Source organism: Glossina fuscipes, unplaced genomic scaffold, assembly GCF_014805625.2.
Source record: "Glossina fuscipes isolate IAEA_lab_2018 unplaced genomic scaffold, Yale_Gfus_2 27, whole genome shotgun sequence".
Classification (NCBI taxonomy): domain Eukaryota; kingdom Metazoa; phylum Arthropoda; class Insecta; order Diptera; family Glossinidae; genus Glossina; species Glossina fuscipes.
In genome coordinates, this window is record NW_023998422.1 from 656,327 (window position 1) to 675,376 (window position 19,050).

At 34.5% G+C, this 19,050-nt stretch overlaps 1 protein-coding gene across 5 annotated transcripts in view; it reads left to right on the forward strand.

The window, feature by feature from the left end:
* LOC119636075 (protein 4.1 homolog) overlaps positions 1–19,050 on the forward strand; it is a 69,572-nt gene that overhangs the window by 42,855 nt on the left and 7,667 nt on the right. For 2 of the 5 annotated variants that reach the window (XM_038031169.1, XM_038031173.1), the window contains exons 2-7: positions 13,066–13,246; positions 13,308–13,753; positions 13,808–13,960; positions 14,529–14,887; positions 14,944–15,077; positions 15,487–15,621. In XM_038031169.1, coding sequence (XP_037887097.1) covers positions 13,103–13,246; positions 13,308–13,753; positions 13,808–13,960; positions 14,529–14,887; positions 14,944–15,077; positions 15,487–15,621 — 1,371 coding nt within the window. In that variant the 5' untranslated portion in view covers positions 13,066–13,102. The remainder of the gene's footprint in view (positions 1–13,065; positions 13,247–13,307; positions 13,754–13,807; positions 13,961–14,528; positions 14,888–14,943; positions 15,078–15,486; positions 15,622–19,050) is intronic. The other 3 variants (XM_038031170.1, XM_038031171.1, XM_038031172.1) reach the window with 3 other exon arrangements.

Sequence of the window (19,050 nt, forward strand, 5' to 3'; positions counted from 1 at the left end):
CCGGTTAACGTTACTGAGGAAAATCCCTTCTGCAAGGGAATCGTCTCTGCAAGAAAAAAGCGGTACTCGCTGCCAGGAGTTTTTTTTTTTTTTTAAATTATGTTACTTGCCGCGGATACACTTTTTCGCTAAAACCGATAAGCTAATCCTAATGTCGTCGTATCCACTAAAAAATGAAAAGAAAAACGTGAGGAGCTCCTGAATTTTTTTTTTTTTTGGCTTTCTAAATATGCAAGAACATAAATGCTGAAAATTGTTGTTATAGAAGTTTCATCCCGCCGTCAAAATAAATTTCTTTATTCGCAGTATTTAGTTAATTTTTACAAAAATTTGAAAATTAGGAACGGATAACTCAATGTCTAATAAAATAATTTATTGCATTTTTATGCGCTACACCGTTTGTGGGCATATTAAGTTAGCGCGGACATATGTAACACCCAGAAGGGCTTAGTGCCTTCCAGAACCATCGTTTATTATACCGGTCGATTCAGAATGATTTTCTTAATCGATCTAAGCCTGTCTGTCCGTCTCTCCGTCTAGTGTCTGTCTATGTATTTATGTGTCCAAGCCGCAGGTGACTATTTTTGAGGCTTAAGGACGAATGTTATTAAAAATGATTCGGATTGGTTCACTTTTTCGACCACTTTCGGGTTTTCAAAATAAGGCGTTGTATGGGAAAAAATTGTAATTTTCAAAATTTGTCCAAAAAGTGGCTAAGTAGTAGTATTTCGGCATTCCAAATTGGTGTGAAAACTTTGGACTGGTTGGGGCAATTTTCTGAACACGCTATCAAACAACCGTTCCTGTGGAAACTAAAGCTTTATACGGTAAAAAGATCGAATTTTCAATGTTTAATGTTGAAAATTGGCTCATAATAGTAAATTGACAAAGAAATCTACCGTGCCGAATTCGGACCACGCATGTCTAAATTTTGGACACAAGCGCATATAAAGACATAACTCTCATGACACGTTAACCTTCATATGCCAAAAAAGCCTAATTGCTAATTTTTTGGTGATGAAAATTTTTTCATGATAGTAGTTAAATAAAAAAATTGAGTGGACCTAATTTGAACCACGAGGGCTTAGTTCTTCCCCCACTCCACATACGATATCTCATGATATCTTAATAATTCACATGAACGTGGGGAAATTGGATCACATAGGTCAATTTATTTCGATCCTCATGTAGGCGCTGATAGCAAACTCTTATGCGGAAAGAAAGTCTAACTTTCCAATATGCGGACTTTCATGAAAATTATGTCTTTGCATGATAGCAATATTATTAACGTGTATGACAAATAACTATAGCAGGCGACGTGGTGTAAAGTATGTAAAGGTTGGCGTCGCGCGACTTTATAATGTTTTTACTTGTTTTGCTAAAATTTTATTTTCAAGTCGCCACCAATGGCCGAAACAACTTCAAAGCGAAGTGTGCGTGATAGGATGTTTAAAATCTAAATTTAAAAAAGACATTCAACAAACATAGTAAAAAAATTTAATTAACTAAATGTGCTGAGTAAATGTTGTTGCTGCTAAAAATGGCGCCATATATAAGATGAAATGGTCGAAATTATTTACAATCTCTAGCGCCAAAAATGCAATTTCCAATAAACAACAATAAAACAAAAAAAATAAATAAATAAATAAATAAGTAATATGGAGAGACTTTCATAAATGATCAGCCATTTTGAAAAGATTTATTGGTTGAAATAAATTTAGGTCACCTACTTTCATATACAGTTTAACATTTAGTTATATAATTTGATAGCGTAAGATGCTGAATAAATTGTAACTTTTATTATTATTATTAAGTCGGGTAATAACAAATATTATTTGCATCATATAACGTACACGAGTAACGTGTTATAATGTGTCTTCCATTTTTTTCTAAACACCCCTTGACTAACGAAGCGAAAAAGTGACTCTGATAAAACAGTTTATTTCTCATCTGTTTAAAGAAATTCTTTCAGTTACTTCATATTTTTTACTCTTTAGTCCGTTCACATTCTTTTTCCTGAACTTTTTTATCTGATGTTCACATCCCAAGCTCTTTGCTTTGATTGTCAAGAAAAAAAAAGGGCTCGGTACTGCGTCCGCCATATTCCAGAATACTGTCTCCTAGTCCCTTTGGTTGGTTCCGTGACTTCTTTTATCTGATGTTCACATGCAGAGCCCTCTTCTTTAATTGTCAAGAAAAAAAAGCTCTGTATTACGTCAGCCTTATTTAATACAGAGCAACGACATTTCGCCTATTGAATTCTGTCCCCTAGCACTTTTCGTGAATCCGTGACTCCTTTTAATTGATATTCGTATCTAGAGCCTTTTTCTTTGATTGTCAAGAAAAAAGGAACATCGGGCTGTGTGCGCCATATTCTCGAATTCCGTCTCCTAGCCCTTTTGCATGGTTCCGTGACTTCTTTTATCTGATGTTTATATCCAGAGCCCTCTTCTTTGATTGTCAAGAAAAAAAGAGCTCCAGGCTGCTTCGGCTATATTTAATATAGAACGACCACGTTTCGCCTACGGAATTCTACCTACTAGCCCTTTTGTTCGGGTTCCGCGAGCTTTTCTATTTGACATTCACATCTAGAGCCCTTTCTCTTTGATTGACAAGAAAAAAAGTTCCGGACTGCGCCCGCCATTTTTAAAATAGAACGGCAGCACTTTGCCTATTGAATTCTATCTCCTATCATTTTTACTTTGTTCCCGTGAGCTCTTTTATCCGATGTTCACGCTCAGCGGTTTTTTCTTTGCACGCATCCGTATCGACGGAGTTTTTACGAAATGGGGTAATCCACGATTTCAAAGATATAGAAATATCCAAAATATCGGTTGGCAGATATCGCTCTGATACAAAAGCAAACTTATAAAAGTGTAAGATTGTGAATTTCTTCACGCCCATCACAAAGTTCTCAGGTTTGAAGTAACAGTTTGCCTTGCCTCGGATATTTATGGCAGTTTTCTATAGCGATGCTGAATCTGCTGGTTTGGAGCAGTTCGCAAAACACAAAATCGAATATGTCCGTTCAAACTAGACTGGCCGCCGATATTCGATGCGCTTGTTCATTCTTCAGTTCGACTAAGCAGGAAAAGTAAAGCTTACGGAATTGTTTGTCTTTTTTCGACACATAATCCGTTTTAAAGGAAGCTCGAGAAAGCTACTGTAAACTGATTTAAACGGTGGAGGAAAACCTAGAAATTTAATGCTTTATTATGGAGGAATCGTAGCATTACCTAATGCAACCCAATAATTACCGGACATTGTTTATTAAAAATACAAGAACAAGGGCATAGCATAAATAAAATGTTGGACTTTATTCACACGTTTTGAAGAGATGGTATCTAAAATTCGTTTCAGGACGAAATAACTTTTCTTTTCGCTTTAATTAAATTTTGGAAGACATTATGTATATCTCTCATATATAATGTACATGTTGTGTGAATTTATGAATAGACATATATATATATATATAAATATGTTTGTATATCATGACAGCACTTTTAAATTGCAGTCATTAAATTTTCTTCTTCTTCCTGTTTTTTTGTTCGTCATTATTTGACGCCACTACGACCTTAAATAATTTAATGATAGAAAAGAATTTTTTTTTTTTTTTTAATTCAGAAAGTTTTCGAAAAGAAAAATAAATGAAAAAAAAAAAATTAAAAAACAAAAAAGAAAAGAAGTAAGCGTTATTAAAAAATTACATTGTTCAAAGGAACGAAAATATATACATTTTGCATAAAGGACCCCCACAAACATACATAATAAAATCCTTTAAAAATATTCATGACTTCAGTAAACAAACTTTTCGCTTGTTTTTTTTTTTTAAGGTTTACATAAAATAGTGCAGCACATCTATATATGCGCGCATAAAAAATCTTTAGCCTAATGGCAGGATATTAAACTGGAAATTTGTCGTTGCATTTCCTCTTGCTATAGCAAGGAAACGGCGTCAAACGCCATAACTGTCTGGGTGTATTTAAATTCCTTTTACCGTAGGTGTGCGTGTGCATGTTCATGTGCATGTGCATTTGTTGAAGTATGCGTAAACATGTTACATCATCATCATGTTGCGAAGGTCTGTGAATCATGTCTAACATATATTCCACAATACACGATACTGACTGACTATTGCCTGCCTTAACTTAAACGATGTTAAGTTCTCTTTAACACTGATATATATATATATATAAAGACATAAAAAAGGCATAAAAAAAAATCTGCTTGTTCTATAAATAAAAATTAATTTATAAAAAAGTAGTTCGTCTAAGTTACGTTATGTGTTTTATAAATTACTTTACGATGATTGATAAGGACTTCTTATGCCATAGCAATAAATCTATATAAAGAAATGAGTCAATCAATGCTGGTATAACTATCAAGAACTAATTTTATTCAGTCATCTACTATTACCATTAGTTAGTTTTTCAATTCTACTCTTAAACGAATTAAATACATTGCCCCAATAAGCTTTCTTTTTGACCGGTAAGTCAAACGTTTTGAAATTTTATGTCCTTTTGTTCGCTTACGCGACATTACGGTGCAGATCAAATAAGGAATAATCCATAAATTGGTCCTTTTTTCAATGTTTTGGGCTTTCCCAAGACTACGTGTTCTTTCTTTCTTTTAGGGTTTTCTCTAGACTACATATACAAAGAATCAAGAGAGAAGAGGCAAACGCACGGAATCTCCCGTTTCGCTTGCTTTGCTTAGCGATATGAGATCAATAAAAAGTGAAATTGTGTAGCGGTGAATGTGGGCCGCATAAACGCACAAAAAAGACCGCATAAAAACAGGTTTGAGTGCAGCCATAAAAAATAGTTTTCGCAACACAATTAAAAAGTATTTGTTTTATGCGGTGAATAGGGACTGCATAAACGCACAAAAAAAACCGCACAAAATAGGTTTGGGTGGAGCTATAAAAAAGTTTTTGCAACACAATTAAAAAGTTTTTTATGCGATAAATGAGGATAGCATAAACGTACAAAAAAAACCGCACAAAATAGGTTTGGGTGAAGCTATAAAAAACAGCTTTCGCAACACAATTCGAAAGTATTTCTTTTATGCGGTAAATGTGGACCGCATAAACGCACAAAAAAGACCGCATAAAAACAGATTTGAGTTTATTTGAAATCGGATTTTTTGCCCACTGAAGCTTACTACATTTTCCTTTCCGACCGTAGCATTCAAATTTAAGACTCCAATGAGTACTTCTGCTCTCGATCAGCAAAAAACTCGAAGTTTGTCCGTTCTTCCGCCTTTGCTGGTGGAACTCTTAAGACCGCAAGAATCCAGATGATTTGCACCTTAGTGAAGATTTTACTATACAAATCCCTTCCCCTGCAATAGCTAAGCAACTAATTTACAATTTCTACGACATATTGAACTTAACTTGAACTTAAACTTTGCGCGAATATTCAGAAGGATATGAAACTTCAATGAAAAACTGAGTGCAGCTCTCATAAACACCCATAAAACTATTACTTAGAAACTGCGAAAGATATACTGATCCTAAGGCACTCAACGAATATTTTCTAAGCACTTTTCAAAGGCCAGTTCAGAAGGCAAACTAATATGCCCACATTTGACAAAATATTCTACCATTCTATCGCTATATGAGGGATTGCTACTATATTACTTGCTCAATAACTTCGCTTTATGTAAGCGTAAAACAGTGTTTTGGAGACTTTAAGAAACATTGTGCCATTCGTATAGAAATTGTGAACAATAAACGCGGATATGATCTTGTTCGTCTTATCATCTATGTTTTTTATGTCCAGCAACGTTGTAGGTATTACTTATTTGAATAACACTGTCTGCAGAAACCCTTTAAAAAGTAGTGAGCAATTCAAATTACTTTTAAGCACTATTCTAAAACAATGACTTAGTTCTACTAAGGTAATGGAAAGACGTGCCACTTAAAGATGCTTTCATCTTTATATAATAAAAAAGCATCACATAACGTATTGCTTCAGATATTTACCTCATTTTCAAATCAATATAATTTTTTTCCAAGAGCAACGAATTAGAAAACTACCTACACAAAAAATGCAAGACCATCCCGAGGAAAAAACCGCGTAGAATTTTTAATATGACTTTTTCTTTATGTATTATTTATGTGATGAGTGTTCAAAATTCGTTCTACACAGCAAAATTTGAAATTCTTTCCTGTTTCCGTTTCTTTCGTTTTTATATCCGTCAACGAAGCATGAGAGATATATTCATTCTCTCAAAACGTTTGCAACGCCCGGAAATAAGCAACCGAGATCCCAAAAAGAATTTATATTCTTGACCAATAAAAAATTCTAAATCGATTTAAGCATGTCCATCTGTCCCTCTGTGTAATGTTTGTTGTAAACATTCTCTTGATTGCAAAAATTATTTTAAATTTGGCAGAAACATTCCAAGTTCTTGCACGACAAATCGGGCCAAATCGATTGAAGGACCGATCACAGTATCGTGTAAATTGCGAACATCTCTGTTTTTCAAAAGGAATAAAGAAATGGTTTCTAGATCATTACTCATATCTATAACAGATAAATGCACAAAAATTTGAAGGTGCAAAAGCAATCTTCAAAATCCCATAAACTATATAAATGTTTGTTAACATGACTGTCCGTCCGTATGTCCATTTGTCCCTCTGCCCAACAATGTGGTATGCATGGCAAACATACCCCCGTTTGCAAAAAATGGAGATATCGTCTACAAATTTATAAAAGAAATTGAAAATGACACAAACCGGTCAAAAGACGCGTCTGAAACGTCCACACGCCTATGCAACAACAAATGTGAACACTTCTGCTTTGTGTGTTTTTAAGCTTGTTACTTATAAAGTCCAGCACATACGCTATATAAATTTTCACTTTCACTCTGAAAGTAAAAAAAATCAGCCACTCCCACCTAAAATTGTAGAGAATGAAAATTCAGTTCTCATTCACCTTCGTTAGGATAACGGTGCTGGGTATAAAAGATTCGGTCATGACCGAATATTATTTTCTTAATTGTTGTTTTTGTTTTCGTTTTCGTTCATTTCTTGGTTTGTGGCTTTTTGTGCGCCTTTCAAAAAGTCAAGTGTCAATTTTCTTAGAACAATCGTTTCACGTACGTGTAATCTTATGCTCTGTGTGTATTACCAATTAACTTTTTCTACCCATGCAATGCGTGATGTCATATATATATATCTTTTATTTGTAAGAAGCATTTGCGCTATTGTTTCTGAAACTTGTAAAAAAATTATTCGCGCATTAATTCTTTTTGCACTCAACAACTATTGTGAATGTGAATAGAAATTAGGCGAGTTTAACCATCTAATCGATGTAATGCATACATTATAGTTTTGGCTAATCAATCATTTTCTTTATAGTGGTCGAAATCCAAACGCTTTGGAAATTAAATTCCAATGGATTAATATCTCGCAAAAATGATTTTCCAAAAGTCATGGGAGATATACTCGTCTTTGGTAGAATACCTTGAGTAGCTTTTTAAGAAAATAGTAAAAAATCGCGAGCAACCTCTTCTTAATTACAGACAGATTAGCTGATAAATCGGAACTTGGATCGATATATCAATTGTAGCTTTTAAACTAACGGTCGGAAGGTCACGAAATTTTGATGCGTTCCAGTAGAAAGATGGCACTATCTAAAAATCGTAAGGTCTCGGAGTCATAGGATAACTTTTCATAGTGTTATCCAATCATAGTCATAGGATAACTCCTCATAGTGTTACCCTAACTCTTCGCGGTGTTACTCTATGACCTTATTGTGTGGCATATGTTATATGGATATGAAGAGTTCTCTGCTGCATGTTTCTGCATATGATAAACGAGGCGACAAATTATTTAAAAATTTTTTTAGCGGGCCCTTCATGGCTGGCTTTAGGCGTTTATTAAAGCGAGTTTTTGAAGCAAATCTATTAAATTTATTTGTGCCCCTATCCGCCTGAGTGGCCGAGTAGGCAAGGGTCTCGACTAGCAACTCAATAGTCGTGGGTTCAAACCTCAAGTGCGTTAGAGTTTTTTAATAAAAAAGCCGATAGCCCTAGATGCTAGTGCTTTAAGACTTTAGTCTTAGAATTTATTCTCTGGCTAAATTTATAATAATAATAATAATAATAATTATTTGTGCCCTACTACGTAATACACGTTGAATATTCGCTTTTAATGTTTTTAACTTCAATCCATTAATTTCAGTTTTTCTTTTAATATCGTGTACATATATATATGTAGCAAATTTACTTCTTCTATTAATAAAATGTTTGCAATATTTTTCATTTTCAAGAGATTTTTTTTGTTCATTTTTTTTAATTTAAAAAATGGTATTTCGTTTTTTCACAATGGCATTCAAAATTTTTATTATTTTATTTATGCTCTTTTGTATGTACACATATATATATATATATACATCGAATGAATTAAATTTTTTTTTTTTTTATTCAACAATAAACAATTGAAATGTCTTTAGAAATTTTCTATTTTTGAATCAAGAGGAGGTTAAGGTGACTATTAATAATAAAAGGAGAAAAAGGAGGTCAAGCCTGGGTTACAAATTAATTAATGACTTTACTTGCAATTTCAATCTTTTTTATGTAAAATATCAAATGACAATGTAAAAAAAATACAAATTAAGTTCAGCAAAAGAAACAAGAGAAAGAAACAAGATTGCAGTCATTTTAATCGAATCTTATATCCATTATACATAATGGTATACATATTCGTACTTTACCATTCTATGATGAGAGTAGAATTCTTCTCTTGTCGAGCCAAGCCCATTTTCAAATGTAATATGAACGCATATTAACCAAGGTCGTCATTGTCAAATTTCAGTTTCAACTAAAATAATGCAAAAATAATGAAGGAAGGATGGACGGACATTCAAACTAATACAAAAACTTGAAGTGATCAAGAATGTTAACTTTGAATAAAAAAGATTTCGAAATGCCAACACAACCCGCCGTTGTGTTCCTTTTAAAGAGGTCGTGTATTTTTCAGATCTTTTTTGCTGCTCTAATTACTATCAGCACTTGCGTTCTGTGCAATAGAAGTCTTAATTAAAAAGGAAATTTCAAAAAAAAAAAAAAAACGTAAGAAGGTTACATTCATCTGGGGCCGAATATCGCATTCCCATCACCATTCAAACATTTAACGCCACATACTTTTATTGATGGTTATAAAAAAGTAAATGCGTTCCCTTTTTAGTTCACTAAAAGGTATTATTCAGGAAAATCTAATCCACCAAATCGTAACGTGCACCATAATTAATGTAGAATTAACATACTTACCCTGCCGCCTTCTACTCTCCGAAGTTTTTTATGTGATAGCCATATCGTCGGCATTGTGATGAAAACAAATTGACCTGACATACGCGGGATTTCATATGGAATGCAATCTACTCTCCGAGTCATTTTCTTTGATACTCATATCGATGGTATTGTTAAGAAAAAATTAACCCAACAGGTCTTGATTTCCTCTTTAGTTATTTTAGAATTAATCCATTTTTAGGCAGATAGCATATCTTTATCTTCTTTACTTTATAATTGAACCGTGGAACCGTTTATAACTGTGTGTTGGCCGGTTTATCCGTAAGTAAATATAAAAAATTTCAGTCCTCTACCTGTGAGTAATGGGTGAGAACAGCCCCAACTTTTTGCTCAGAGAGACGTAGTTGCGCCCACCCCATACATTACTGCGGACCTGTAGTCGAACCAATTTGGACCATTTCTAATATCAGGCTGCATGCAGAAGTTTCCAATGTTCCTACAAAACTTCAAATCTTTTCTTTTCTTTCTTTCTTTCTTTTCTGACCCATGAATGTGTTCAATACGTTATAGTGACTAACATGCCTTGGGTCCAGCATCACCAAATGAGAGCGCTACCAAATTCCAGATTTATTTCTAAAAACAAAATTGTAAAAGTCTACGACGATCCCATCACTACCAGCAATTAACGCTTCTTTAATGGACAAAATACTTATCGTAATCACGATAAGACCTAAAGATAATTTAATGTCCATTTTTAATTGAAAAGGTTTAGATTGCAGTTCATCCGCTTTAATGCAACAATGAACTTTGTAGAACCGCTTGCTGTTGCAACAAATAAGAAAAAGCTCCCATGTCCTCGTCTGCCGGCAGAGAGCATACAATCGAAGCAAATTTTCGTTTTTGTGTTGATTCATGAAAAACTTTAAAAATCATTTTCTTGTTTCGATGTAAACTTTGTGCATATTATCAGAGAAATGACAGAAAGTGCTGGTTCGTGATTGTCAATATTAGGAAAAAAATATATTCCATAAATTTTAAAACAAGTGTGAAGTTATGCGAAGACTTCTTTAAACCGGCACATACAACGGGAGACGGGGGGAAGGAAGAATACCTAAAGCAGAAAATGCATACTTACATATTTCTTTCGCTTATTATTTGGCTGTGATTTTTGTCAATTAACACAACAACCTGTCAAACATATGTTTAACAAGTAAAAATACTACAGTGCTGGTGGGACACGGCCCAATATTAAATAGCTCAAACGGGTTCGCGTAGTACAGTTTGGTACATTGGTATAATGACTTTCAAAAATAAGGTGCTGTGTGGAAGTTAACGTTCGCCCTTGGATCAAAGCAGTTCACTGTACCGATCAATACTTTGAACCCAAAAATACATGGATAATAGGCGGATAGATGGACAGACAAGCTTAGATCGATTTAAAAGATGATTCTGAATCGATCGTTAGAAACAATGGTAGGTCTATCTTAAGCCCTTCTGGGTATTACATACGTACGCATAAACTTAACACAGGTAAGCGAGGAAACAAGACGGGCAGCTAAGATTAGCTCGGTTTAGGAATTTTGAATCGTCCGGTATAATAAAAACTGGGTCTGCCTCAAATGCTTGTGTCCGTTGCATACATCTGTCCATACTTAACATGCACTTGTACTATAATGGCTAAAAAAAATACATGGACAGACAATAGGCGGAGGGATAGACACACAATAGGCGGACGGATGGACAGACAATAGGCGGACGGATGGACAGATGAACTTAGATCGATTTAGAAAGTGCTTTGGAATCGCTCGGCATAATAATAAAAGGTGCGTCTCTTCTAAAATCCTTGGGCCTGTTGCATACATCCGTCCATAATTAACAGAGCCTTGCACTATAAACGGCTTAAGCTATAAAAAGTTGCAAAAACATTGACAATGAGCACTGACTAGTCGTAAAGTGTAGCAAAAAAAAAAAATACGAAGCTCGAGCATTAAACAGACGCAAATGTATTCTTTTTCATAAATAACGTTTTTCCTTCACATTTTTCAACAAAGTTCTCCTATTTGCTCCACAAAGTTCAAAATCTTCTTTAAAGATATTTATTTATTTATTTAATAATAAAAAGGAAAAAGTGCATCACTCTTTGTGTTGTTGTATTACTGTTAAATGGATTAAAAATCTTGAATTCGTTTAACTAATAATAAAACACTTAATTGTTGCATTGTTGCACTTAGCCGTCATATGTAGATAGATATAAATGGAATTTCAGCTTGATTCAACTAACATCTGAGACGACACTCTTCATTCTACATTCAACATTTTACATTTTACATTTTTATTCCTCTCTGTGTGATGACGATACGATGATTATAACGTTGATGTTGATGATGATGATGATGATGATAACGATGATGGGGATGATACACAAGCCTCGAATAAATGAATGAATGGTGATATGAACGATCACGATTGAATTAAATTAAGTAAAATTTAATTTAAATGGATTAAATCATTAAACCAGTCAAAGTAGTTAAATGTGCGACAACAACGAACAGCGATAAATAAAATTAATAAAATAATTTTGAAAAAAAAATTTATAATAAAAATAAATAAAATTAAATCAAGTTGAATAGATGTTTAAGCACATTATGACAAACTTTTCAAATTGAGTTCAAAAAACTTACTGGCACTTCGATGCCAATAAACCTAAATATTATGGCACTGGGTATATATATCGATTCACTAAGGAATTCGCCAAAAAAAAATTCATACAAAAGAACTGCTCCAGTAAGCAAATGAAGTGATGCTCTTCGGAATTAGAATACACACGATACCATGCCATCACCATTTATCCTGCCGTCAGTTGCTCTCCAGCAAATTGAAATTATTTGCATTCCTACAAGACTTTTAAGCTCTTTATCTCTTAAGATCTTGATCGTCATGAATCCACCCCATACCCTGCCCATATGGTCGTGGTGTTTATCTATCTATTTCGGGCTCACGATAGTAATTTGGTGAATACAGTCTTCGTTGATGGCCATAGAACAATTTTCAAAATGGGCATGGTTCGCCAAAAGCCATGCCGACAACAGACAAAATATTGTAAATGTGAACTCAAAGTACGGTATTTTTCGGACTATACGACACATCTGCATAGAAAAATGGACTCAAATTTTGGTCCGAAGTCTTATGGTCCGAAGGGAACATTAAAACATTTTTTCAATAAATCGTCTCTAAATTTAAAGTACGTGAGGTACGACAACAATAGATCAGATGCTAGTAATACGAACGGTAACATTAATGAGACGAGCGATTGTACCGAGAGTGAAGATGAACTGAATATTGCTAGTGCGAGCTATGATTAACAATAAATAAAAATTATGACCCGAACGTAATAAAAAAATGTATGTTTGTAAAAACCATCTTAAGAATTTGAAGTGCATCTTATAGTCCGCAAAACACGTTATTCTCGGCCAAAACCCTGACTTATGGCTAACGGTAAAATTTGATTTAAAAATCGATAGAAATACTCCCTAGGGCCAGCTTAATTCTCAATAGATATTATATCATTGTTCTGAATTGTGGGTGTGGCTGTTGGAGGGCTTAAAAGCCCTAGCTGGCTTAATGCTGGCAATTAATGCTACCCCGTCGGTATTTGACTGCACATGATTTCTACAATCATACGCCTATTAAGGACTGTAATCCTCATTTTGCTCAGATCTTTCCTTTCATTACATTAATCAAGTTGCTCGATCTTTAATAAAAAACCAAACAATTATTAATTTATTAATTTTATATATAATTTTTCAGTTCATCATTCACTTGGAAATTTGCGTAATTTTCTAAGATGCCAGCGGAAACGAAAACACCAACCGCCAATGAGACGGAAAGTCCATCCAAGGGTAAAAAATCCTCAAGTTCTTCAATTTCAAAAGCTGCTTTGGCTCGTGTTACCTTATTGGACGGTTCCATTTTGGATGTAACCATAGAAGTGAGTATTATTCGTTTGCTTTGTTTCAATTCGTTGTAACGTTATCTTACCACAAATTTAGCGAAAGGCTAAAGGTCGCGATTTATTAAATTCTATATGTGCTGGCCTTAATATAGTCGAGAAAGATTACTTTGGTCTCACGTATGAAACGCCAACCGATCCCAGAGCTTGGTTGGACCTTGAGAAACCGGTATCGAAATTCTTTCGTTCGGATCCTTGGCCTCTGCATTTCGCAGTAAAATTTTATCCACCAGAACCATCGCAGTTACAAGAAGACATAACGCGTTATCATTTGTGCCTGCAAGTGCGCAACGACATTTTGGAAGGCCGCTTGCCATGCACGTTCGTAACGCATGCTCTGTTAGGTTCATATTTGGTGCAATCAGAAATGGGTGATTATGATGCCAAAGAGATGCCCGATCGGAGTTATTTGCAAGACTTTAAGATTGCACCAAATCAGACCGCAGAACTGGAACAAAAAGTTATGGATTTGCACAAAGACCATAGGTAGGCTTATATTTAGGAAAGATTATCTGAAATTGTTATTAATTTTCATTTTAGAGGTAAATCTCCTGCGGTAGCTGAGTTGCATTACTTGGACAATGCCAAAAAATTGGCCATGTACGGCGTGGACTTACATCCAGCTAAGGATTCAGAAGGTGTAGATATTATGCTAGGAGTTTGTGCTTCCGGTCTATTAGTTTATCGAGACAAGTAAGTAACTCGGTTTAAATTGAAAACGTATTAGTCGTGGAGCCAAAACATTTGTCAAAGCATCACAAAAGTTTCCAACACCGTAGGTTAAACAAACAGAAAGTGATTCTGAATCGATTGTTATAGCAAAAGCTGCGTTTCTCTTAAATCCTTTTGAGCATTACATACGTACGTATAAATTTGATACCCCACTTGTGGTATAGGGTATAGAAAGCCGATTTTTAGCAGACCTAATGAATATGAAGAATTTGGATCGGATGATATTCCCATGGAAACGTTCTTAGAAAGAATAATAATTGATATGACAGTCTAGATGTCTAATTTTTTAGTATCTGATACTGATTGGATAATGATAAAAAATAATACGAGATAATTTTACAATTCTAATTGGACTGCTTTGACTTATTTTTCGGGTCCTTTTTCCATATAACGGTAAAATTTTTGTGCCTCTAATAATTGACATTTTATATGACAAAAAAAGTGGGTGAAGAAGTCTATCAAGTGGAGTGATGTAAGAAGAATATGTGGTCTTGGCCGATTATAACGTCTAAATTTGTTTTTCCTCTAGACTACGCATCAATCGCTTTGCTTGGCCGAAAATCTTAAAAATATCTTATAAACGCCATCATTTCTATATTAAAATACGTCCTGGAGAATTTGAACCACACGAAGTGACCATCGGCTTTAAATTACTCAATCATCGTGCGGCGAAAAAATTATGGAAATCTTGTGTAGAGCATCACACCTTCTTTCGCTTAATGACTCCTGAACCGCCTAGTAAATCGTCATTGTTTCCTAGATTTGGTTCTAGATATCGGTATTCCGGCCGCACAATGTACGAAAGTAAGAAGAATCCCGTGGATAGAGAAGCACCGAAATTCGACAGAAGTTTATCAGGACGTCGTCTAACATCACGCAGCATGGACGGTATAAATAAGAAAATTAAATAAACCTTTTACTAATTCTTGTGTCTAATATTTCAGCTCTGGCCTTAGCCGAAAAAGAGAAAGATGCTCAGAAACGTCACACCATGGCACATCCACCTGATCACATACCCGACTTGGATTCGCCACGTAGTCGCAGTCCTATTAAAAAAGATAAGAAAGAAAAGGTAAAGGTAAGGTTGTACATATCATGTGTTTACGATCTTTCTAAACTTACTCTTAGAGTATCAAGACAACACAAAACCCAATTCACTTATATTTTTATACGTTTTTAATTGTTCTCAACTCCATACTTTCAAAGTAATTAAAAATAGTTTCTCTTCTACTCTTTATCAAATTTTCTTTATTTATATAATTTTCATGTTTGTGACATGTTATCCCCTAACACACGTACTAAGCTTTCCATATGTCGTGACATAATAAGTTGAAAAGAGCCGTATGAAATGTTTCGCTGCTTTAAATAATATTTCCTTAAAAGTTTAAAAGCTATTACTCTAACTTTCTCTCTTTCTCTCTCTCTCTCTCTATGTGTCTCTCTTTCTCTCTAATTCATTTATTCATTTTTTGTATATGCGTTAAAAGTTAATACGTGAGTCTAGCACTGGTACAGCTTCGGCTTCTTCGCAGAGTTCCCTCGAAGGTGATTACGAGACAAGTACTACCGGTGCTGCGGCCGATGTTGCCTCGGCAGCTGCCGCCTTTTTGGCCGATAATCAGGTTAAACGTTTTTTCAACTTCTCTCTATTGCAGTGCCTTATAAAGTATATCTCACTTTCTATGCTATTCTCTCTATATAAAATTGACGCCAAAGTTTATCCATTTTGTATTTTATTGGTTCTTTTTTTTTTTTTTTTTTTTTTAATTTTTCCAAATATTCATTTTCTTCTTTTGATTTTACCAGAACACGCTAAAAGTTAGAGAACGTGCAATGCTATTCCACTTTAATTCAATTGATGTAAAAATATTATAAACTGACTGAAGCCTATTCCAAAGCAATCCTTTACTCAAATATAAAGCCGCATATAACTTGCCGTATATATGTAACGGCATACTATAATATAAGCCATAAACATTATCTGCTTTAATTAAAGAATATGTGCACTGCGGCTGAAAAGCGAAATAAGATAATAAATTTTAATTAAATCATTCACACAACTTCCAGAAGAGAGAGGTCGACTTAAGTTTGTAGTAGTTGGTTCGATTATGTTCTCTTTAACTATTCAAAATCCCTCATTTCTCTAAACAACATTAATTTCTTTACTACTATTGTGTATTAACTGACAAAGAACGCCGACCATTACATACCCTACATCACTTCACCTAGTACAGTTATTCGCTCGTTTTGGCAATCATACTAAAAAAGTACACATTATTACCATGAAAGCTTGCATATTGGAATCTTAGATATCCTCACCATATATGAGTTAGTGTTTCCTAATAGCGCCCAGCAGTGGTCCAAAAAAAGTAGACCTATGTAATCCAAAGTTCTTACCGTCAATATTATTCCTGAAACGCTCCCATGAATTATTAATAAATCATGAGATATCTTATATGGAGTGGGGGAAGAAATAGACCCATTGGGGTTCCACATAGGTTCATTAAATTTTTTTATTGTATCACGAGGAAATTTTCATCAAAAAAAAAATTGGCAATTACGCTTTTTTGGCATATAAAGGTTTACGTTTCCGCACGAACGGTAATATGCGAGGATGTTCAATAAATTGCCACAGCCGGTCCAAAGTTTTCACACCAATTTAAAATGGCGAATACTACTTAGTCACTTTTGCCGAGAAATTTTGAAAATTGCAATTTTTCCCCGCATAACACGAACAGACGGACAGACATGCTTAGATCGATTTAGAAAATGATTCTGAACCGATCGATATAATAAAAGGTGGATCTACCTGAAACCCTTGTGCAAGTTATATACCCTGTACCGCAAAAGGTTTACGTTGGTTGAAAATAGAGCCAAACCTAGAAGCTTAAGAACTAAATATTGTTATTATGAAGTATAGAGTAATTTTAATAACTACACCCTTGGGATCGAATTCAGAGTAAGAAAAAATTTAATCAAAAGCAGATTTATACTCTTCTTGTCTTTAAATAACAAAAGCATGTATAACGTACCGTCCTAAGGTTCATAATATTTGTGTAATGCAAGCTTGCCTTTTAGAAAAGTCTTCGCTTTCAGAAGCCTTTTTACGGACAAGTTATTAATTTGAATATCCATTGTATACAAACAATGAAAAATTTTATGGCATTTAAGAAGTCGTAACCGCTAAGTAGATGTGTGATATAAACTTGAACATTTGATCGCTAGCCTATCTCTCTGATATTAATGCTTCACCATTGTTGAAGTTGTTTTTTTTTTACTTATTATTGCCAAATCTCCAAATATCGACATGAGAAACCTCCTTCTTTTGTTAGGCAACAAATCAAGATTCGCTGAGATGTGTAAAAAATATACCTGTTTTTGATGTGCATGTGCTTGATTATCTGACAATAATCCCGCTTTCTTTTATTTGAAGGAAGTGACACTTGCTATTCTTCTCGGAAATGGACAACTTTTTTTTTTATTTTAGATTGTAGTGAAAGGACCTGACATATTTTATACGTCTTTCAAAGCGAAACCAAAAGTTAAATTCCTTTATATTAATACCAGATGGTAGCAATGTTTATATTGACTTCTGCGCTATTTAATTTGGGAGTAAATATCCATTACCAAGTGCCCCCACTAGAATTTTTACCAGCTCACTTAAATCATAGTCCGACTCTAGTAGCGCTTCATCGCCGGGAAAGAAGTCATATTGTTGAACATTATAAATGTTTTGCAAAAATGTTTCCATTCGATGAAATAAACTATGATGCATGCTACTTCAAAAGAACACAAACTAAGAAAATTATATTATCGGTTGTGACCGAATCTTTTATAGCCATCACCGTTATCTCAAAAAGGACAAAAACTGAAAAAGAACTATATTTTCATGCTCTGCAATATAGAGTGGACGCAACTGATTTTTTTCCTTTTCAAAAAAAAGGTTTCCCCGCATAGGCGTGTGGGCGTTGGGGGCGAGTCCTGTGAAAAGCTTAGGTCCCACCTAAATTCTCTTGCAAAATTTGCAGGCGATATATTCACTTTCGCTAACGGAAGAACGTTTGCCACAAATGCAACACAGTTACGCAGACAGACAGACAGACATGTTTAGGTGCATTCCAAATTTAAAACTGGCCAAGAATTTATATATACTTTTTGGGGTTTTCGAAGGTCGTTTCTACCGTTTTTGAAGGTATTGGGAAACAAATTAAATTTTGATACGCTATACTATCAGGTAGGCGTGATCAATTTTTCCAATTTTGTGAGAGTGCTACAGCTTCGTCCATAGAATATGCGTTCAAATTTTTATACATTTATCCGCTATAGTTGATAAGTAATGAGCAAACATCCCATTTTTCATTTCGTTTGAAAAACAGAGGCTTTCTCAATTTACGTGACGCTGCGAGTGTGTCCCGCCAGCGATTTCGCCCGCTTAAAACACGAACCTGCGTGCAAGAATTTGATTTGTTTCTGCTAAGCTTGAAGTCGAAAGCTTCAATTTTGTGGATAGGAAAATGCTTAAAACAGACATTACACAGACGGATATACGTATAGACGAGCAGACATTCGGACGGACGGACGGACTTTCTTAAACAGAAGTAGAATTTGATTCCTATCAAAAATGTATATACTTTGTGGGGTCTCTGATGCTTCCTTTTGGGAGTTGCAAACGTTTTGTACCCTCATCCTATGGCCTTTCTTCACGCAATAATTACTATTATTTCAATTGCAATATTTGCCTCGCTATGGGTATAAATTTGTCTCAAGTACATTTTCCTTAGCGTACCTTTCCGGGACGGAACAATGACTGTATGCGCCAAGAATGAAATGGATTTACTTTAAGCATCACAACTACTTATTATCAGTTACTCTGGCTTATTTGACAGTAATTTTCACTTTTGTTGCCCTTGTACATAACTGATTTTGGTCTTTTTGCTTCTTTTTGCTTATTCGAATAATTAAATTAAAATTTTGAAGCAAATTCATTCACCTACACTACGATACAAATACAAAATTGCTTATCGGCTTTAAAAGCTTAAAAATATAAAATG